At 42.1% G+C, this 24,013-nt stretch overlaps 1 protein-coding gene across 1 annotated transcript in view; it reads right to left on the bottom strand.

The window, feature by feature from the left end:
* FAM162A (family with sequence similarity 162 member A) overlaps positions 1-23,280 on the bottom strand; it is a 29,698-nt gene extending 6,418 nt beyond the window's left edge. Inside the window, exons 1-3 of the mRNA XM_036348123.1 lie at positions 23,126-23,280; positions 3,152-3,274; positions 1,057-1,165 (exon numbers count right to left, since the gene is read on the bottom strand). Coding sequence (XP_036204016.1) covers positions 1,057-1,165; positions 3,152-3,274; positions 23,126-23,159 — 266 coding nt within the window. The 5' untranslated portion in view covers positions 23,160-23,280. The remainder of the gene's footprint in view (positions 1-1,056; positions 1,166-3,151; positions 3,275-23,125) is intronic.
* Between the last annotated feature and the right edge of the window lie 733 nt (positions 23,281-24,013).

The raw sequence follows: 24,013 nt of genomic DNA, 5'->3' as shown, positions 1-24,013 counted from the left end.
GGCATATACAGGGTGAAGAGGACATGGATGCTGCTTAAATATCCTATAATACACAAGACAGCCCCCAACAACAAAATGTCAACAGTGCTGAGGACGTGTGTGGGAGACAACCAGTGGATCTCAATCTCTCTCTCTCTGTTCCCCTCACTCCCTCCTTTCCACTCTCTCTAACAAAGCAATGGAAAAAATATCCTCAGGTGAGGATTACACCTGAGAAACCCTGGGTTATAGGAATCTGTACCCATCATCTACAGACTTTGAAAAAGTCCCAAGATCCCAAATTTGGTGGCAGAAGGCACTCTTTCCTGGATCCCAGAGAAGGAATATGCTGCTTTTAAATACTTTTATGCCTATGTCTGAAGACTTGAGTGAATTGTATAGAATATAATAATTGTCACTGGTACCTAACTGATACACCCAGATTAAAACAACCTAAAAAGAGTGAACGTCACTGTTTGGTCCCTGTACCTAGAAGAAGAAATCAACTCAGTTGACTTCAGAGTATGCTGTTCACTAGGCACTACATGACATATCAATGATAAGAGAGATATCCTAGATGTTTTTATCCCAGGTACTTGATAAAGAGGAAACATTTAGAGAAGTGAAAACTTTTATTTTTTTTAATACTCACCTGAGGATATTTTTTCCATTGCTTTTTTAGAGAGAGTGGAAAGGAGGGAGTGAGGGGAACAGAGAGAGAGAAAGAGAAAAAGAAAGAGAGAGAGAGAGAGAGAGGGACAGAGAGAGAGAAAGAGAGAGAGAGAGAGAGAGAGAGAGAGAGAGAGAGATATTCACTGACTGCCTGCCACACACATCCTGACTGGGGCTAGGGATTGAACCTGAACACAGATATGTGCCCTTGACGGGGAATCGAACCCACGACTCCTTTGGTGCACAGGATGACGCTCCAGCCACTGAGCAACACCACCAAGGCAAGAAGTGAAACTATTTTAAAACTGGGTTGACAGGTTTTAAGTAGATTCAAAGGAACTGCTTCTCCTTTAAAACAGATCAGTGAGAAACAAAGCTGCTTATAACCTGAAGGTCAGCACTCACGAGATAGTCTCTGGGATTTCCTCCTCCTTTTTGAAGCGACCTGCCCATATCAGGATCTTCCTCTCCCAGTCCGTGGGTTTGTGTAATGGCACTCTGTGGCTGTAAGTCTCTGTGAGAAAAACAAGACGAGACAGCTTACATGTGAGATTTTGACTCTCAAATTCAGCAACAAAAAAATGCTATTTGTGCCATTTTAGATCTATTGGGTCTGACTTTTTGCCACCTGTGTAGGTTTCATGAATTATTCTGGAGTAGAGATAACCATCAGCAAGGGTGATAAAGATGAGAAGAGGCCAAGGGCTGAACCTCAGGCATGGCCCAAGAAAAGGGACAGGAGAAAATGGAGTGGCCCAAGAGGCAGTTGAGTAAGAGGGGTAGAAAACCACAGACGTAGGAAAAAGACTTTTAAAGAAAGGGGAAGTCATTGAAGATAAGGAGCAGAAAAGGTTAGGGAATGACAGAATGTCAAGGTTAGAAGGGATCTTGAAGATAGTCTCATCCAAATGCTGCATGCTGCCCACATCTCTACTGCAGACAGACCTCCTTGACTGTTACCTACCAGTCACACTCACTCCCACCTCCATCCCTTTGTGTATGCTGTTCCTTTCACTTCATCAGAAGGCAACAGCAAAAGAACAGGAAAGTTAATAAGGAAAACATCCAAAGAACCAAAGGCGAGAAAAGAGGTTTAGAAGTATAGAAATAGTGCTGCTGTAGTTTTACCTAAAACTTCCAGGATTTGGCACAACTGTCACTATAGTATTTTTTCCTTCTCATTTTATTTTTTTATTTTTTAAATATATTTTATTGATTTTTTACAGAGAGGAAGATAGAGAGGGATAGAGAGTTAGAAACATCAATGAGAGAGAAACATCGATCAGCTGCCTCCTGCACACCTCCTACTGGGGATGTGCCCACAGCCAAGGTACATGCCCTTGACTGGAATCGAACCTGGGACCCTTCAGTCCGCAGGCCGACGCTCTATCCACTGAGCCAAACTGGTTAGGGCTTCCTTCTCATTTTAAGCACTATACACCCATTAAAGATAATTCAGAAAGTATAGATGTGAAAAAAGAAAACATAGATGTGAAAACAGAAAGTATAGATGTGGAAAAAAGAAAAAGATAAAAATCATCCCTAATTTTCTTATCATAGCATAATCCCTATATTTTTATTTGGTTTATTTCCTAAGGCTTATCTCCATAATTATATATGTATGTGTAATGCTATATCTGTATCATGCTAATTTTACATCGCTACACACAATGTAAAATTTTTAATTCCTGCCTTATTCATTAGCATTATAACATTCCCCATGCTAGTACATGGTATTTATAAGCAACATTTCCAACATATGCATAATCTCATCAAGTAGATCTGACATACATAATTCATCATTCACAGAGTATCTGACATTTATTTTCATTTTCCTATTATAGATAAACAATTGAAACATCTTTATGCTCAAAGCTTTTCCCATATGTAGGGATTATTCCTTAGGACTCATGCCCAGAAGTGAAACACCAGGTCGAAGGGCACAAACATTTTTAAGCTCTTGATAAATATATTTTGAGTTTGATTCCTTTCCACTCACCAAGACCTGCCTGGCCCGAGCATGAAGAAGCAACAAGCACATTGTTCTTAGGGCCCTACAGTTTGTAAATTATGCTCCTTCTTCCTATAGTGGTGAGTGAGAAGGGGGAGAGTTAGGGATAGGACTAAACGTGGCTGAAGTTAAAGCCCAAGCCAGACCTTCGCCCAGGTTGTACTTTACCCAAAACATTATTTCTTGATTTGGTTCATCTTTGGGGTTCCTTAGAAGATAATTTTAATTTCCAGACTACTATTCTTTGGTGCATCTATTCTCCTACAAAAAGTGACAGTCCAATCTTTGAGGCAAGAAATAAACATGACAAATGAGGAAAATGAAGAAATAATTGCTACCTGTGAGCACAGCCAATGTCAGTACAATTTGGAGGTCTGAACTACATGACAAGGCATAATGTAGTGGCCACCTTCTTTTAGGTTTTTTTTATTCCAAATTGACTCTTTGGGAGCTGCCTCGTCCATAATTGGGAAAGTAATAAAAACTTACTGGACGGAGGTTTTGGACTTTCCTGGGGTTTGGTGCAAAATCCATTTATTCTCTTCCAATCAGAGTTTCTGGTAAGCCTTACAGATGAGGAAGCATCTCTTTCACATAACCTAAAACAATTTCCTAGAAAAGAGAGAAAAATGTCTCAGAGAAGGAAAATCTGATGTTGTCTCCAAATGAGAAATGCCTACAAAGTATATATTTCATTTAATAAAATTAACCCATTTAGAAAATGAATATACTACTCTATATGTAAGCTACATATACTATATTTAGGGATGCTATGCTTGGTATTGTTTTAAAATATATATGTGTTGCTGATTAGAAAATTAGCAATTTATAACATAAACTTTATCAGCTGTAAGTTTTATAAAAGTACTTCTCATAGGCCTTTTCATAACAATAAAGGTTCTGGTGGAAATATTATGTTTTATGTCACCTGGCTTTTTAGGTAAAGATTAGCAACCCCGCAGACATGATAAACCAAGACACCAAGTTGCCAATATTCTTGTGGCCAACTCTGGGTAGGGAGTTGCAATGGGAAGGGGCTCTATAAAGCCTTGCTCCTCCCAAGTCACATTTCTCCAATTAAAAACCAACTTTAGCTCTGGCCAGTATGGCTCAGTTGACTGGAGTGTCATCCATACACCGGAAACTGGCGGGTTTGATCCCCATGTGGGAGGCAATCGATGGATGTTTCTCATGCCTCTCTCTCTCTCTTCCTTCCTCTCTCTGAAATCAATTGTTAAAAATCACCTTTGGGAAAAAAAAAATCACCTTTGGATATAGTCACGAGTTATGTGTAATTTTAAAACTATACATACAGCCATCCTATATAATAAAAGCCTAATATGCTAAGTGTCCAGTCGTTTAGTCGGCCATTCAACCAATCAAAGCATAATATGCTAATGATATGCTAAGGCTGCTCAACCGTTTGCTATGACGTGCCCTGAGCACCAGGAGGTAGACGCTCCGACCGGTAGGTTAGCTTGCTGCTGGGGTCCAGCCGACTGGGATTGCATGAGACAGACCGGACATGCCCTGGGGCCCTCCCTGGCCCTGATTGTGCACTGGTGGGGTCCCTCTGCCTGGCCTGCGCCCTTTCGCAATCTGGGGCCCTCAGGGGATGTTGGAAAGCCGGTTTCGGCCCGATGGAAGAACAACCGGTTGCTATGACGTGCACTGACCACAAGGGGGCAGATGCTCAATGCAGGAGCTGCCCTCTGGTGGTCAGTGCACTCCCACAGGGGAAGTGCCACTCAGCCAGAAGCCGGGCTCATGGCTGGCGAGCGCAATGGCAGTGGCAGGGGCCTCTCCCGCCTCCACAGCAGTGCTAAGCCATCAGTTGGACATCCCCCGAGGGCTCCTGGGCTGAGAGAGGGCACAGGCTGGGCTGAGGGACCCTCCCGAGTGCACGGGTTTCATGCACAGGGTCTCTAGCCCATATATATAAAAGCCTAAGTGACCCGTTACGACAGGAGCTGCCCCTGGTGGTCAGTGCACTCCCACAGAAAGAGCACTGCTCAGCCAGATGCTGGGCTCACAGCTGGTGAGTGCAGCTGCGGCAACAGGAGCCTCTCCCGCCTCCACGGCAGTGCTACCGACTGACAGCAGCAGGTGCAGCAGGGCTGGGATGAGCAGGAATGGTGTGGCGCCCAGCCCCAGTTTGGGTCCCTCTCCGGCCGCCTGCCACTTTGGCACTGCTACCTCCCTTGGAGGATGTCGGACTGCCAGATCGGCATGATCTCCATAGGCCAGGCTTGCACCAGGCTGTGCACCAGGTCTCTAGTGAATATATAAAACTGTATCTATATATATAAAAGCCTAATATGCTAAGTGTCCAACCGTTCGGTTGACTGCTTGACTAGTCGCTATGATGTGCACTGACCCACCAGGTGGCAGACGCTCTGAGAGGTAGGTTAGCTTGCTGCTTGGGTCTGGCCAATCGGGACTGGGTGAGATGGGCTGGACATGCCCTGGAGCCCTCCCACAGTCCCTCCCCGGTCTCTAAAATATTTCTAATTAATTTTCTTTCAATGTACACAAATTCGTGCACCAGGCCTCTAGATATAGGTTGGTAATTTTTTAAATCTAAGTTCTAAGCACTGACAGAGTAGTATTACAAATCTCCATGTACTCACCACACAGTTTCAACAATTAATACGTGGCTAATAGTTTCATCTGAACCCCACCCTCTCCTTCTCCCCTACTTAATTATTTTAAAGCAAATCCAAAACATCATGTCAGTTCTTCCAGAAATACTTCAGTATGCATCTCAACCCAAATAAATTTTCAAATAATAACTTTTTGTATTACTATAAAATAATTCCTTGTTATCATCACATTTTGGTCAAATAATGACTCAGTTTGGGCTCATAATTTTTTTAGTTGGCTTATTCTAAATAGGTGCACACATTGAATATGGTTGATGCTTCCTGTGTAGGTCACCCCCTCCTTTTTTGGTGTGATTTATTTGTTGAAGAAACTAGGTAATTAGTTCTATAGAATTTCCCTCATTTGAGATTTTGTTAATTGCATCCCCATAGTGTTGATTCACATATTCTAACTCCCCTATTTCTTGTAAACAAATGTTTGAGGTTTGATCAGATTCAAGTTAGAATTTTTTTTTAGCAAAATGTCAAAGGTGGCATTGTAGCTCCTACAGCACTGCCATCAAGAGGCATACTTTGATTTTAAGATCAGATTTTAAAATTAAGGTTAGACAGACCAATATCTCTGATGAATAAGGGGAGCTGGTGGCACTGAATTAGCTCTGAGCATGACAGGGAGAGGGAGAGGGAGAGGGGGAGGGGGAGGGGGAGGGGAGGGGAGGGGAGAGGGAGAGGGAGAGGGAGAGGCTAGCTCTGTGAATGGGGGTTGTGGTTGTGGGGCTATTAGTTTTCAAGGCTACTGTGAAGCTGAGAGGAGAAAGCAAATCAGTTAAACTCCACAAGTCTTGCTGTTCTTACCATGATTAAGTCATTTTTCTTGGATAAATGCTACTTGGATTGTCACAAGCCCCTGGTTATTTTCTAGAGTTCTGCAAAAATTGATTCTAAGAATTTTTGGCAGCTTTTCATTGTTTTATATAGGAGTGGAGTTTCAGAGGTCCTTACTCTGACATACCAGAAGTCAGAACCCCTATTTGTGCAAGGATTTGTGGTTACCTGCAGTCTGATTTCCTTCATTAGAGGCCTCAGTTTTTCCTGTTTTCTAGGGCTGTTATTCCAGAAAGCTTTGCCTGGGTCCCGGTAACCACACCATCAGTGCCACCTTGTGGCAGGAAGTACACACTACAATTAAGCATGCCCATTCCTCATTTTAAAATGTGGTGAATGTAGTTTTTACTTCACCAGGGCTGCTTTGAAGATTAAATGGAAAAAACAAATGTTGGAGCATTTGGCAAGATGTTTGAAACACAGCAGGCACTCTTAAAGGTTAAGTTTGTTTTCTGAAACACTACTTAAGACATTAATCTTCCATTTCCAGAGCACTTTTTCTGAGAAATCATGCAGTTACTAGGACATGAGAAAATTCTATGAACACTCTTCAAAAGATTTTTATGGCTCTCAGGATTACAACAAAATTATTTAGTGATGTGTTCTCACACTTTAGTGTGCATGAGAATAACTGGAATGGCTTGTTAAAACACAAATCACTGGACACACCTGCCTCCAGTTTCAGAATCAATTGTTATGAGGTGGAGGCTGGGAATTTAAATTCCTAACAAATTTCCAGGTGATGTTGCTGCTTCTGGTTTGGAACTACACTTTGAGAACCACTGTGTTTTTTTAAACAAATTGCGGTAAAATATATTTAACACACATTTTACCATTTTTAAATGTACAGTTCTGTGGTATTAAGTACATTCACATTGGTGTGACACCATCACCAGAATTCACCGTCACCACTATCCATCTCCAGGACTTTTTCATCTTCCCCAGAGAGCCACTGGTTTCCTGAGACTTACAGGCCCCATCTCACAGTCCTGTCCCACTCCCTTCTGGCAGGCACTGAGACAGAAAGGAACACAGGTAATTGGCAGTGAGCTAGGACTCTGCTCTCTAAGTAGGAAACAGAAAAATAATCAACAGCCCTAGCTGGTTTGGCTCAGTGGATAGAACATTGGCCTGTGAACTGAAAGGTCTCGGGTTCGGTTCCGGTCCAGGGCACTTGCCCCGGTTGTGGGATGGATCCCCAGTGGGGGATGTACAGGAGGCAGCCGATCAATGATTCTCTATCATCATTGATGTTTCTCTCTCTCCCTTCTCTCTTCTCTGAAATCAATAAAAATATATTTAAAAAAGAAAAAAAGAATCAGTAATTATTTCCTTTGGTAACTGCCTTTCCCCATCCCCCCCCCCCTTTTTTTTTTAAAAAAATACATTTTTATTGATTTCAGAGAGAAGGGAGAGAAACATCAATGATGATAGAGAATCATTCATTGGCTGCCTCCTGCACGTCCCCCACTGGGGATCCAGCCCGCAACCCGGGCATGTGCCCTTGACTGGAATCGAACCCGGGACCTTTAGTCCGCAGGCCAACGCTCTACCCACTGAGCCAAACTGGTTAGGGTGGCCCATTCCACTTAATAAGAACACAGGCAGTTTAGGAGAATAGAGAAGAATAGACAGTTAAGAACAGAAGTTGCCTCTCAGCTCAGTTTAGGTAGTAATTTAAAGCAAAAATGCTCACATCTACACCTATTTACAATCAGTCACATAAACGCATGTTTGGAGATACTCAACAAATAATTGAGTACCTACCATGATCCAGGCAATATACAAAAAGAGATGAAAATCTATTCCAGTAGAACTTACATTCTATTGGAGGGGAAAACTATATAGTTAGATAGTAAGTGCCAGAGAGAAAACATGAACAGAGGGGATATGAAGTGCTTGTGTGCTTGGAGTGGAGTGTGTGGGTGAAATTTTAGATAGGATAGTCAGGGAAGTTCTCTTTGAGAATCCGCTGTTGAAGGAAGTGAAGGAGCTAGCTATACATATCTACATGCAGATATCTGGTGGAATGCTATTTCAAACAGAAACAACAGTAAGTGCAAGGGCCCTAGAGCGATTCTGGAACAGAGTAAATAATGTGAAAAGGATTTGAGATCACAGAGGTACCTGAGGTGGCAGTGGGGATAAGGACTTGAAGGCATGAGGGGTTTATCTAAATCAGAAAATATTTACCAAATTTTTCTCACTATAGCTTCATATTAGATGCCAACCAATGCAAAAAATAATTTTAAAAACTGACATCAGAGAACACAGATGCAGGCATGGCCTGAGGTCGCTGTCGCAGTCCTTCCCCGTGTTCCCACCGTCGGGGGAAGCATTTGAGCTATTAGCTATTAGTATGTATACATTATTGGAGCAACCCTGTATAGCTACACTTTAAATATATGTGAGTTTGTCAATTATACCTCAATAAAGATGGGGAAAATAAAAAAAGGATTTTCTGGGGGAAAAAAGGAAAGGAGGGAAGGAAAGCATGATGTGAGTCCCACCTTCCTGATCTTTGTTTATATATTTTTAAAAAATATGTTTTTATTGATTTCAGAGAGGAAAGGAGAGAGAAAACAAAACAAAACAACAACAACAACAAAAAACTGACATCACTAAAAAATGAAGTACTTGATCTCAGTTTTTACTTTGAGATTACAAAAAAAAAAAAAAAATGAAAGCATTAAAGTTTTAGTATTATTAAGGCTTTCTTTTTCTATCTCCAAGAGATAGAATATTTTGCCCCAGATATCCAAGTCAAAAATTTTCCATCTCTGGTGGACTACAATTAAAAACAAACATACAAATTAAAAAGAAAATAGCCCTTTAGCTCTCTGGTTGAACTTACAGACTGTCCCTGGCTGACAGTTCTGCATCCCTAGGGCCCTAGGCAGGAAGTCAAGATGAAGTCTCACAGCTGCCTCTAAGGCTGTGACTGGCAATGGCTGGTTAATATTAAGAGTAAAGGTTCTCTCCCTGATCGGGTAGCTTAGTTGGTTAGAGTGTGGTCCCAATATGCCAAGATTGTAGGTTCAATCCCCAGTCAGGGCACATACAAGAAGCAACCAATGAATGCATAAATAAGTAGAATAACAAACTGATGATTTTCTCTCTCTCTCCTTCTCCCTCCCACTTCCTCTCTCTAAAATCCTTTTTAAAAAATTTTAAAAAAGAAGAGTAGAGGTTCTCAAACTTTCAAATATGTTATTAGACCCCATTTCCAGATTTTCTGATTCAGCGAGTATTGGGTGGAACCTGAAAATTTGCACTTCTAACAATTTCCCAAGTGATGTTGATACTGTTGGTCCTGGGGCTCACAATTTGAAAACCAGTGCCTTAGAGGTACTGTTGCTAGCTGGACACTGTAATGCAGCAGTCGCCAACCTTTCAGATCTCACGGAGCACCAGTCATCTGTGGACCACCAGTTGGCAACCGCTGTTGTAATAGGTCAGCTGGGATGAGGCTGGTTCAAATACTGTCTTCTATCTTGTTGTCCCCTCCTTTCCATAAAAAGCCTTTCCAACCTCATGATGGACAGTGCAGAGAGCAGGGATGCCTTTTTTCTCTGAATCTTTCAAGACCCTCCTAGAGAGAAGCATCAGTTATGTGACCTGAGATATGACCACTATCTGGGAATCAGTGATGATAAATGAAGGGTCAATGAATGCTAGATGACAAAGAGGCTTTTACAAGATGATCTAAGTTAGTGTTTCCTAAACTTTGTCAAGATCAGTTGTCAGGTGTGTTGCTAGCTATGAAGTTTGCCATTAATTTGCTTAAAAATAAAATCATGACATTTGTTAAAACTCTTAATACTGTACATCACAAAGAGCTTTAACAGATGTAAATTTTAAAATATCGCCCTAGCTGGTTTGGCTCAGTGGCTAGAGCAGGGGTGGGTAAACTTTTTGACTTGAGGGCCACAATGGGTTCTTAAACTGGACCGGAGGGCCGGAACAAAAGCATGGATGGAGTGTTTGTGTGAACTAATATAAATTCAAAGTAAACATCATTACATAAAAGGATACGGTCTTTTTTTTTTTTAGTTTTATTCATTTCAAACGGGCCGAATCCGGCCCGCGGGCCGTAGTTTGCCCACGGCTGGGCTAGAGCATCAGCCTGCGGACTGAAGGGTCCCAGGTTCCATTCCAGTCAAGGGCACATGCCCGGGTTGCGGGCTCGATCCCCAGTGTCGGGTGTGCAGGAGGCAGCTGATCAATGATTCTCATCATTGATGTTTCTAGCTCTCCCTTTCCCTTCATCTCTGAAATAAATAAAAATATATTTTAAAAAAATCAACCAGGTCCTGGCTGGTGTGGCTCAGTTGGTTGAAGCATTGTCTTGTGCACTGGAAGGTCAGGGATTCAATTCCCGGTCAGGGCACATACCTAGGTTTCAGGTTTGATCTCCAGTCGGGGCACATATGGCAGGCAGCTGGTTGATGTACTAGTATCTCTATTACACGGATGTTTCTCTTTCTCCCTTCCTCCCTGTCTAGAATCAATAATAAATAAACAAACAAATAATTATCAACCAGGATGCTGGAGGAATCCCAGGATGTAATGCAGAATGTGACAAATGTATCTAACTGTACTAAAATGTATGAAATGACCTAACCCCATAACCTTCTAGGTAGGGGAAAAAGGAGCTACCTAAGTAACTTTGAAAAACATTGTTTTGACTGAAAACTAAGACTAAATACAAAAAGAACTATACATAAACACTGTATTCTAACTGGCAGATATTTTTTTTTTACATGAGCATGGGTTAACAATTCTAAAACTACTCTATACACGTATACTAGGGTTGAACAAATAAGTAAACAAGTGGTAGATAATGAGCCAGGTTTCTCACTGTCAGAGAAAGAAGTTCCAAAAGCAAGGGTGGAAAGCTAGAGTAAATCCTGTGGTGCTGGATCAGGGCCAGAGAACAGTATATGAACTATTTTAGCTTCATATACTTATATATATTATGTATTTGTAAACATATAGAGAGATGACAGAAGATAGATTTATAGACAGATACAGACATAATTATGTGTATAGGACTTAGTATACATATATGTATTTCCCAGCTCTGCCCACTGGGTCGGCTTGGACTCAGTGACACTTCTGTGGCAACAGGAACTCTCAGTGCCCAGATCTTAGTTTCTAAATACCATTACCCAATAAAAGGAACTAGAGTTCCTCGGAGAAAAATGGCTGATTCTAGGCTCAGGCAGAGAAAATACAAGATGAATCTGGAACATCCTGTAGGACCAGAAAGAAAAAGTGTTCAAAAATCAAAAGGATGGGGGCATGTAAAAGGACACAGGAGATGAGTTGATAGAACCTACCCTGGAATAATTTGACCAACAAAATAAATAATGCAGTTATAGATTATAACTTAAGGTGTAACATATATGCATCCATACTGATATCTGGATGAATGAATAAATGGGGGAGAAGGGACAAATCTTCCTTAAATAGAAATCCCAGATACATGTAGATTCTCTTCCCTCCTGGATTCATTTCCACTTGAGGATGGGCTGGACTTAGTGACTTGGTGACTTTACAAGAAAGAAACAAACTAGCCAAAATCACCAGTCATAAATCATGTGGATAGCATGTACTGTCTAGTATGATGTGATGAGGACACTTTACCTCTGTGCTATTTATTCTTCCTCCAAACCCATAACCCTACTCTCATCATGAGAAAGCATCAAACAAACCCAAATTGAGAGACATTCTAGAAAATATCTGACCAGTGCTCTTCAAAACTATCAAGATCATGAAAATCAAAGCGTGTGACGCTGTCACAGATCAGAAGAGACTAAGGAACCCGACAACTAAATGCAACATAGTGTCCTGGACTGAATCCTGGAACGGGAAATGGGCAACAGAATAACTGGAGAACCGAATAAAGTCTGTCTTTTAACTGACAGTAATGAACTGATGTTAATTTCTTAGTTTAACAGATGAACTGTGGTTATGTGAGATCTTGACACTGGGGAAACTGGGTGAGGGCTATACAGAACTCTACTACCTTTGCAACTTTTCTGTAAGTTAAAATTATTCCAAAATAAAAATATTTTTAAAACATGAGTACTTGGGTATTAACTGTATCTTGTTTTTATATTTTTATTGATTTCAGAGAGGAAGGAAGAGGTAGAGAGAGCTAGAAACATCAATGATGAGAAAGGATCATTGATTAGCTGCCTCCTGCACGCCCCCTACTGGGGATCGAGTCCACAACCCAGGCATCTGCCCTTGACTGGAATCGAACTTGGGACCCTTCAGTCTGCAGGTTGACGCTCTATCCACTGAGCCAAACTGGCTAGGGCAACTGTATCTTGTTTTTACTTTATACATGTTTTATGAATATTTACTTGATAGTCAATATTAAAAACTTAGAATTTGATGTTCTCACTATAAAAGTGTCACTCACTCACTCACTTGCACTCCAATATGCTTTTGGAATGGGAGAGAAAAAGAAAGGAATGGGATAGGGAATGTGCCCAATTCACATTTGGTAGACCAAAGATGCACAGGTGAAGGTCATCTGACAAGTGTATCCTGGTGAAAATGAGATGAGAAAATTACATATTATAGCATGTATCTTGTCACACCTTGCTATTCTCAAGTGTGGCTGACATTACCTGGGAGCCTTTGAGAAAGGCAGAATCTCAGTTTCCACCCCAGACCTACAAAATTTTCAATAAGATATCCAAATGATTCATACGAACATTAAATTTTGAGAATCAAAAAGATACTCGTATTCATTCAACAGCTGCTGAGTACTTCCTGTGTGCCAGACACATGGGAACCAATATCACATTCTCCAAAGTCTAAGGCAATACTATTTAGCCTCAGCTGGGAGTGTCATAGCAATACAAATTCTCAGACCCTCACACCAAACCTTGAATCTTGTTTTTACAAGCCCTCCAAGTGATGCTTAGGCATACTAAAGTTTGAGAAGCACTGCTCTAGAAACCTGGATTTCAGACTCATCATATTGGAATCACCAGGATACCTTAAAAAAAAAATACACAGGGCCAACATAGAACAATGAAATCCCAATTTCTGGGAGCAGGGCCTGGACATTAATATTTTTTAAAAGATTATCTAAGGCAGGGGTGGGGAAAGTCAGGCCCTTGGGCCATGTAAGTCTTACGAATTCATTTGGTCTGGCCCTCCCAACCCATTAGGGGTGCGTTAATTAAATGCTTGATCAAATATAGCAGGCTAATTTTTAAGCTAAAAATTTTGTATGGCCATCGAATGATGTTATAAATATCCAAATGGCCCTTGACAGAAAAAAAGGTTCCCCACCCCTGGGATTCTAACAAGCTGCCATATTTAAGAATCATTGCTATTCAACACAATCAGCTAGAGTCTCTGTTGAACGTAAGCTTCATGAATGCCAGAGCGCACCTACAGAGCTTAATACTATGTCTCCTCTGTCTTGGCTCAAAATCCCTCTTTTCAACAGTTAATTTACGGACCAGTTCAGCTTTACTTCTAAGTTTGGCATATCAGCAGTAAATTTAGAATCCCTGTAGAATATGCCCAGCTTTCAGATTTTATAGCCTCCCCCTCCCCCCACCGCATCCCCTAAAGTCTGTAATACACCACTCAGTCCTTAATAACATGCAGTGTGAACAGGTCTATAGTTGCCTTGCCTTCTTCATCCCCTTGGAATAGGCTTATTTCACATCCCTCCTCCACAGCAGCTGGCCACCCTCGTGGGGGAACACAGTCACTGTCTGATCTCACAGTGAATGACCAGAGCTCACAGAGCTGATCCTACTGCAGGGATGTGAGACTGTTTGCCCAACCACCTCGTTCTCTTTTCCTAGTGTTCCAGGCCAGTGGCTGCTGCCATGACCTCCACTGGGAAAAGCTTATTCCTGGGGCAAATGATATTCCTCTTTTCGTGTCCCATGGAAAGCTTTTCTAATCTTAATACACAGTACCCATGATAGTCCACAAATGCCTCTTTAATCCTTTCAGAATTGAAATAGGATATTGCTAGTCCTAAAATGTTTGCTATGATAGAAAAGCACAAGACTAAGGAACGTTGAAAATTTGTTTTGTGAATCAATCAATTATAAGTCTCAGGAGGAACAAAGCTACATGTAGGCCTATCCTGAGTATAGCATAGTTCATATACATACACTGTCTCATCACTAATGTATTTTATGTCCACAGTGTGGCTAAGTGGTTGAGTGTCAACCTGTGAACTAGGAGGTCACGGTTCGATTCCCAGTCAGGCACATGCCTGGGTTGCAGGCATGCAGGAAGCAGCCGATCAATGATTCTCTCTCATCATTGATGTTTCTATCTCTCTCTTCCTCTCTGAAATAAATAAATACATTTTTTTAAAATGTTATTTTATAATTATGATGAATTGTATGTCATTTGTTTATAGCTGCTCTAATTGACCTAGTAGAAAGAAGAATAATTAGGATAATTCTGTCATGTAGAGAAGTTAGAGCTCTTATTTCCACCCAGAGCTCATTTATATACTTTTTTAAAAAAAAATTCTTTATCGCCTGACCAGTTTGGCTCAGTGGATAGAGCGTAGGCCTGCGAACTGAAGGGTCCCGGGTTCGATTCCGGTCAAGGGCATGTACCTTGGTTGCGGGCACATCCCCAATGGGGAGTGTGCAGGAGGCAGCTGAATCGATGTTTCTATCTCATGGATGTTTCTAACTCTCTATCCCTCTCCCTTCCTCTCTGTAAAAAATCAATAAAATATATTTTTTAAAAAATTCTTTATTGTTTAAAGTATTACATAAGTCTCCTTTTCCCCCCATTGACTGCTCCTGGTGCCCCCCATCCCCCATATATACATTTTTTTTTATCCTCACCCAAGGATCTGTTGTTTTTTAATTGATATTTAGAGAGAAAAAGGAGAGAGGGAGGGGGAGAGAGAGAGAGAGATTTGTTGCCTCCCCTACTACTCACTCCGACTGGGGATTGAACCCACAACCTAGGTATGTGCCCTGACCGGGACTTGAACCTGCAACCTTTTGGCAAACAGGACAACGCTCCAGTCAACCGAGCCACCCAGCCAGGGCCACCCAGAGCTCTTTTGAAATAGAGAACCGTTGATTTAGTTTCCACATTAAAGACAAAGCTGGACTGCACTAAAGACCAACCACAACAAAACAAATGAACAAACCTGAAATACAGCATGTTCCCCCCCAAAATGTATATACACTTTGAATAATTATTAATTCCAATGGATTAATTCTGAAAAGAAAGAAACATCAATTGAGCTATTAGCTATTAAAGAGTGTATACATTTTTGGAGGACAGCGTGTATTAACTTGCTTTGAGCTTTTCAAAAATTAGACCTGAATGGCTTGATTTTCCGTCTGCAACTATTCTGACAAGGAATGGATTTTGTCTGGCTTTAAATCTGATGTGCTTGTTCTTGCACGTAGCATAGACTTCTGGGTCTGCCTGCCAGCTACCATCACTCATAATCTATCTCTGCCTTGTTAATGAGGTCCACACTGACGTTCTAGGGCTCAGAACCTAAGTGATGGTACTGGCCCAGCTCACTGGCTCTGGGTATTGTGGCTACTCATGTTCCCCCCCAGTGAGAGTCCTTTTGTCTGCTACACCCCCAAAAGGATCTGGGAAACAGGCAAAGCAGTTTTGAGCAGGAAAACAATAACAATGATATTTCTGGAAGATAAATCTGAGTGCAGAATGCAGGACAGGCCTGGGGTAGAGGAAAAGGGGGGGAGCTTCGCGAACATAGAACCTCCCTTTAGGTGGTGTCATGTTGCAACACTGTACTCAAGGGGACTGTGTAAAGAAAACGGATAGCTAAAGGACCATATGTGTAAAATACTGAGGGAAAACTGGCAAGACAGATTGACATAATGAGTTTTTGTGGGCTGGCCAGAACCCTAATCACCATTTGTAACAATAGTACGGGAAAAATCTTTTAGAGTTGAAAAAAACCCAGATTTATAAATAAATCTTTGGCATCTATCCAGTTTTTAACTGGGGAGTGGGGACTCTATGGAAAAGTCTTGCAATTCCATCTATCTGATGGCCAAACTTCAGTGAGATGGGGCTACGCCTTGGTGATCATTTCCCCCCATCCACATTCCAGCCCACTCCCAACAGGGGTGATTTGAAACTCTCTTGCCTTAGCTGTTGACCTAAATTGGCTTTGTGACAGAAACAGATTCCTTATCTCTCCATCTGTTTTCTCAGGCTTCCCTACAGGCTCAGGAGAACACTAGTCCTTCACTCTGAAATAGTGAGCCCTTCCATCTGTGATCCTTCTTATTAAACTTACCTCACTACCTCTAGATCCGCGGTTCCCAACCTGTGGGTCACGACCCTTTTGGGGGTCGAACGACCCTTTCACAGGGGTCGCCTAAGACCATCGGAAAACACATATATAATTACATACTGTTTTTGTGATTAATCACTATGCTTTAATTATGTTCAATTTGTAACAATGAAAATACATCCTGCATATCAGATATTTACATTACGATTCATAACAGCAGCAAAATTACAGTTATGAAGTAGCAACGAAAATAATTTATGGCTGGGGGTAACCACAACATGAGGAACTGTATTAAAGGGTCGTGGCATTAGGAAGGTTGAGAACCACTGCTCTAGATCCTTCCTTTCCACGGCCCTTTTAATGCCAAATGTCTCCCCACTCTTAAAAACAAACAAACTTGAAATCATAAAAGTTAACACCTGCCCATTATAAAAAATTTTAGAAGCTAAAAGATAAATAAATAAATAAAAGCACCCAGAATCACACTCTTCAGGAATAACTTGGTGTATTTCTTCCTAGACTTTTCCCTATGCTTACACACAACATGTACATTTTAAAAATGTTTTTGTTTATTGATTTTAGTGAGAGAGAAGGGAGAGAGAGAGAGAGAAAGAGAGAAACACTGATTTAATGTTTCACTTATTTATGTATTCATTGGTTGATTCTTGTATGTGCCCTGACCAGGGATTGAACCCACAACCTTGGCGTATTGGGATGGCGTTCCAACCAACTGAGCTACCCAGCCAGGGCCATATATATTTTTCATAATAACATAATAAATACCATATCTTACTTATGTCACAAACACTTTTCCTAGATATTAATTAGAAGTACTTTTGATAGCTGTATAATATTCAATCATTCCCTATGGCTGGATTTGTCTCACATTTTCACTATACAAATATGTTTCAGCAAACAGTTTTCTACATTAATCTCTGATGACATTTCTGATTATTTTCTTATACTGAATCCTGGTAGTAGAGAGCTAAAGGATATGAACCCTTTTAAGATTCTTAATGCTTATAATAAACTGATTTCCAGAAAGGCCGAATCTATTTACACTTCTATCAGTAGATGAGAATTCCTATTTCACCACACCGCAGTGGCACTGCGAGTCTACTATCTTGGGCAAAACATTTATTTGCTCTCAACAGCTCCTATAAATAAAATACCAATCTGCTTCCTTTCAAAGATCAAATGATTAAGTGGCATGCATCCTACCTTAACCTCACCACTCACACATTTTACTACAACATTCCTTCCCCAACTCGTTACTAAAATTGTTCTAATAACATTATGATCTCTTTCTAATCATTTTTTTTTTTAGATTCATCATTACCTCATTTGATCCCACTCTTCCCATCTTTGTAGCCACTTGACTCTACTGACCTCATCCTTCTACAAGGACTTGATCCCTCCTGACATCCTACACCATTTTCTCCCTTCATCTACGACCTCTATGATCTACCTTCTTTAATGTCCTCTTTGCCACTTCCTATTATTTACACTATGTCAGGCCTCTAAGGTTCAGTTTTTGCCTCTGTTCCACACTCCTCTCAGGGAGGACTCCTCCATACTGTTTTAATAATCAGCTCCCTGCCGAAACCGGTTTGGCTCAGTGGATAGAGCGTCGGCCTGCGGACTGAAAGGTCCCAGGTTCGATTCCGGTCAAGGGCGTGTACCTTGGTTTCGGGCACATCCCCAGTGGGGAGTGTGCAGGAGGCGGCTGGTCGATGTTTCTCTCTCATCAATGTTTCTAGCTCTCTATCTCTCTCCTTTCCTCTCTGTAAAAACTCAATAAAATATAAAAAAAAAAAAAATCAGCTCCCCACTGATGGCTCCCATATATTTCCCTAACTGTACCCCTCCTTTGTCTTCAGGCCTTTGACTGAGAGGTCCCATGCTCACCTATAACTCAGTGCCACCCACCACTCAATAATACGCCATCCTCTCTGCCAAATCAGCACCCTTTCCCAACTTTCTTATTTCTGATGGTGGGGTAACACTCCCTCAGTGCTCCATGTGAAAAATGGCAAGTCTTTAAGTATTTCCTTAAATCGCTCTGTCTCAGTCATACTTATAATTTCTTCAAAACATATCCCAGATATACTGGTCTTGTGTCATTTCCATCATCACTTCACACATGGATGACTGCACTACCTTCATAGGCAGCAGCTATTAGTGTTGTATGTAGCAGCCATGTTAATTTTCGAAAAATGTTTTTTTATGACTTCTGCTCAAAATCTTCAAAAGACCACAGTTTATCTCCTATTACCTCCTGACTAAAATCCAGCGTCATCCTTTCTCCTTACTGCCCTTTTGCCCCCTCACCCCCATATTATCTGGTTTTGGTATTAGGGTGATGCTGGCTTCATAGAATGAGCTGGGAAGTGTACCTTCCTCTTGGATCTTTTTCACCCCCATATTATACCCCATCTCCAGACTCATTACACCGCTCCCTATCTTTACTTATGAAATCTCCCATCCTTTCCATTTCAATGAAGCCTTCAGTAATAGATAATCATAACCTACACTGCTTTTCCTTTCTCTGAATTTTTAAAGCCAGTGGAATGCAGGCTCTTGGGAGAGGGCTGGCAGAAAAAAGCCCTGATTTGAGGTGTTTGCCAATTACCTTCACTATTGCTGGGGTCTAACCCCAGCAGGTCCAGGGGTCCCCAAAGGTGTGGACGGAGTCGGCGAAGAAGGAAAGACTCGGAGGCAGCATTCAGTTGATCAGCATGGTTGGGTTCTCTTGCCTGGTTCTATTGCCAGGTTCTGTGTCCATGTTCTCTTGCTAGGTTCTCCAGCCAGGTTCTCCAGGTTCCCCAGCCAGGTTCGGACACCAGATTCTGTAGCCAGGTTCTTCAGCCAGGTTCTGGCTAGGTTCTCCAACCAAGTTCTGTAGCCAGGTCCTGTCTCTAGGATCTTCAGCCAGGTTCTCTCGCTAGGTTCTTTCTCTAGGTTCTGTGGCCAGTTTCTGTCCAGGATCTTTTGCCATGTTCTATCTCTAGGTTCTGTCCCTAGGTTCTGTGGCCAGTTTCTGTCCAGGATCTTTTGCCATGTTCTGTCTCTAGGTTCTTCTCTAGGTTCTGTGTCTAGGTTCTGTCTTCTAAGTTCTGTCTCTTGCTGTCTTGTTACATCTGTATTTATACCAGTTGATTCAATCCTATCAATCTCTATTACAAAGGTTAGGGCGTTTCTTATCTCCATTCCAGGGAGTAAAGATTATGTAGCTTAAGCATGATTGTTCGTAGTTAAAGTGATTAATTACCTGCCTGGCACTTAGTTGAGGAGTTTTGTTCCCTCCCTAACTTCAGGGGAAAATCCCTAACTGGGGAAACAACCTTTCTCAGAGAGGAGACCTTGGTTAAAACACATAGTGCCAAGAAGGTGAGCAAACATTTTAAGAACAGTATGCCATATATGCCAGGTCCTTTGAAACAGCAAGGATGGACTGGCTCCTGGCACACCATAGCAGACTTCAAGCTACCAATGTGACATCACTGATTGTGAAATTGGGAAGAGATGTGCACAAAGCCACTAGGAAATGGCTCCAGGACACCACAGACTTGAAAACCTGTTCTGTAATCGAAAACTTTATATTGTCATGTATAATCTCTCCAGATGTACTATGTAAGTACATTTGTTCATCACAATAAACTCCAGCCCTAGGAGTGGCAGTCCACTCATTTTAGAGCTTTCATAGCGTACAGAGCACAAAGTGTGTGCTTAATAAAAACCTGTTGGCAAGACCTGGAGAAGAGATATGCAAAGCCAAAGACTGGAGCAGGAAAAATGGGCATGTACTCATTTAGGGTTGGTTAGCAAGAACAAACAAAAAGAACTATAAATGTAGGAAATAAAATGAGAATGGGACCCAGAAGATATTGGTTATGTCCCACCTTTGTACTCATGTGACCCCTGGCAAGTCAATTTACTTCTTGGGCCTTAAGTTCCTTCATCTTTAAAGTTAGGGAACTGGACTACAGGACTTGTAACTTGATTGAAATGCTCTGCGAAGTGGGTTAAACTGACAAGGAGGCAGACAATGGTCCATTGCATTGGTATAAAAGTGTAGTAAATTCACTTTAAAATCCACTAACAAGTCAAAGGAGTTTAGGACAGTAACTTTTCTAAGGTGTGAAGAAACATTCTTATAAGGCCCTTCCATTCCTGTGACCTAGTAATTATTCTGTAGAAAGATACAATGTCCTGAAAGTTATATCTATTTTATTCTACTTTTGGAAAAGAGACAGCAAGTTCTGAGATACTTCTGCAGCATGTTCCATGATACTTCCTAATGTCTCTCATCCAAAAAAAATATCTATTACCTGTCTACTGTGATCTGGATGCTGGTAAGTGCTGAAGATTTAGCAAAAATAAAAGTCTTTACCATCATGAAACCCATACTAGTGTGGGTCAGTAGCTATTTAGTTCCAAATCATCTGTATCAATACTTTTAAAGAGTGCAAATTGATCTGAATAATGGATGCAAGCTAAGGACTCTCCCTAAACAGGTATGTAAACATAAACATTTGAATAAAATTATATTATATAATTCCAGAGGTTCTCAGGACCTCTCATCTGTGAAGTGGTCCAAGAATTGCAAGTTAACCCTGACCTATATCTTCAAAACAACAAATAAATTCAAGCTCATAAAAGCTCATATTCTGTTTGATAAGGGAGTATAGCAAAGATTTCCAACAGAAACAATTAAAAATAAAGGGCCATTGTTTAAAGTATTAAGCTTTGGCTATTTGAAATGTCACTCACCTAGAGTATCTTATTCCAAGTAATTTTCCAGATAAGTAAGGTATACAGTTGTCCCTTGGTACCTGAGGGGCATTGGTTCCAGGACCCCCTCAGATACCCAACTCCAAGGAGTTATATAAAACTAGAGGCCCGGTGCATGAGATTTGTGCACTTGGGGGGTGGGGGTGGGGGTGGGGAGTGTTCCTCGGCCCAGCCTGCACCCTCTTGCAGTCTGGGAGCCCTAGGGGGATGTCTGACTGACAGCTTAGGCCCGCTCCCCACAGACATCAGTCAGACATCAGTCAGACATCCTTAGTGCTGCCACGGAGATGGGAGAGGCTCCCGCCACCACAGCTGCACTTGCCAGCCATGAGCCTGGCTTCTGGCTGAGTGGCACTCCCCATGTGGGAGTGCACTGACCACCAGGGGGCAGCTCCTGCGTTGAGCGTCTGCGCCCTGGTGGTCAGTGCATGTCATAGTGACCGGTCGTTCAGCCATTCGGTCAATTTGCATATTAGCCTTTTTTATATAGGCTAGCATAGTATTTGCATATAACCTATGCACATCTTCCCAAATGCTTTATAACTTCTAGAATATTTATAATACCTATGACAAGGTAAATGCTATGCAAATAGCTATTATACTGTATTGTTCAGGAAATAATGACAAGAAAAAAAGTGTATATGTTCAGTAGAGTTGCAACCATCATAGACCAAATTGCATAATTCATATCAGCAACAAGGTAACTTTTTTTTTTTTTGTAGTATTTTTGATTGGTGCTTGTTTGAATCCTTGGATAGGAGGACATGGTATACATTACTTGGTTCAGGATGCCTGTTACATCAGTCTTACTTGAAAACCCAATTGCATATGGATGTGTGCTTCCTTTTCTTAAGTAATTCTGCATTTCATGACTCATTGCACATCAAAGAGATCCAATTAACCATGACAAATACATACACACACATTGTGAATAGGCAGCTTGAACAAGGCAAAGAGCACAAGTTGGAATTAGAGAGCAGGCTCATGTCCTGCCTCTAACATTGTGAAGGGAAGTGATCTTGGACAAGTCATTAGCCCTCTGACCTACGTTTCTTCATTTGTAAAATGTAGAGGGAATGATAAAACTTACCTAAGAAGACTATGAAAAATCAGTCAAATAGAATAACGTATGTAAATATATTCAGCTATAAAATGGCCCCTAATAAGTACAAGTTCTACTGGTTCCCCGAGAAGGCATTGCCCATTCTACAAATTTCTACTAGGAAAACAAACTGCAGATCCTGCATTTACATAGCAGTAGAAGAAGTTCAAAGCACTTAATTGTAGAATTGCTTTTTTTAAAAAACAATGCAGCCCTCATGTTAAGAAAACTGTGAGACCTTAACTCCGTTGCCTAATCAAGACACTAAGTGGGTAGGAAACTCCAGACTACAGGTTTTCTCTGACAGCAAGGATCCACTCGAGATGGGGGACGGGGGAGACTCAAGACTCAAGGAGAGTAACGGGGATGGGGGGTGGAGGGGGGGGGGGAAAGGGAGAGGTTAGCCTGAGAAGCGTGGAATGAATCAGGCAACCAGGGAGTTCTAGGGGTGGCGGGTGAATTGAGTTCCGCGGAGGCTGGTGACAGGAGGTGGGAAGACAGGGCGAACGGGGCTCATAAAGTTGGTGGGAGCTGTGGATGGAGAGCCAGGCTGCGAGCGTCACACAGGGCCAGCCCCCAGGGCCGGCTCAGCCTTGCTCGCTCAGCCCTGGCTTGCTCCCACTGTGACTACCGTGCGGGTAGAATTCCGAGCAACCGGAGGGGAGTGCGTGATGGCACCAAACCACTACCAGGTCTAGGACGGCTGCAGGATTCCTCCAACCCCAGGGGCCAAGCTGGCTTCCCGCCCTCCCTCAGCCCGTCCCGCGTCTCACCCGCCGCCAGGCGCAGGCCGCGGAGGCTCCCCATGGCCGCCTACTCCGCTGACCGGCACGGCGCCTCGGGGAAGGCGGAGGCGCTGGAGCATTCAATGTCACTGAGCGCCGCTACGAGGACGCAGGCGGCGACGGCGGGCGGGGCGTGTACGACGTAAGGGCGGAGCGAGCGGGTCGTGCGTGACGCAGTAGGTCTATGGGCGGGGCTTACGGGCGGGACCTGGGTGACGCTCGGGACGTGGCTGACGTGTGGAATGTGTGAGTGGCGCGTCCGGCGGGTCCCACCTGGCGTAGCGTCCTCCACGCGTCCTTAAAATATTCTTGCAGAGCATGGACATAACGGGACTTGGCAATATTATTCTTTGCATCTTAAGAAATTTAAGAAATTACTCTTTTAAAATAGAGGGAAAGTACTGTGCTCATTCATTGCGGAATTTTTGCCAACTGTAGACTCCCGACATCACGCTGCCTAGGTAAATCAGCATTTCAGTACATTTGAGTCACGCCTTTATCAAAAACACGTAGCCGGGGCTCAGTGGCCCCCATACCCTGTTGGCTTTGGGAGTATCAGGCTAATTGAAAAATTAGCATGTTTATTTCCTACTTATTTACCTATTTTTATGAAATCAAACATTTACACACCTGACACCTGTCCAACCCTTATGCATTGTCAGAAATGTCTTTTCTTGACATTTCTTAGTGATCCCAATTCTTAACAATCAAAGGCCCCTCATCTCTAGGGACGGGAGACAGATATTGGAGTGGGAGGGTTAAGAAAAACCACTTCTACTCCAGGTTTCTTCCTCGAAGGATCTGGTTGGTGAGACTGGGAAATCGTTTCCCTTTTTATAAGAAGATGGGATTAGGGTAAAACAATCCCTTCAAGTT

This window comes from Myotis myotis, unplaced genomic scaffold (genome assembly GCF_014108235.1).
Source record: "Myotis myotis isolate mMyoMyo1 unplaced genomic scaffold, mMyoMyo1.p scaffold_m19_p_2, whole genome shotgun sequence".
NCBI lineage: Eukaryota > Metazoa > Chordata > Mammalia > Chiroptera > Vespertilionidae > Myotis > Myotis myotis.
The sequence above is the reverse complement of the archived record's forward strand: the minus strand, read 5'-3'. Positions and strand labels throughout refer to the sequence as shown.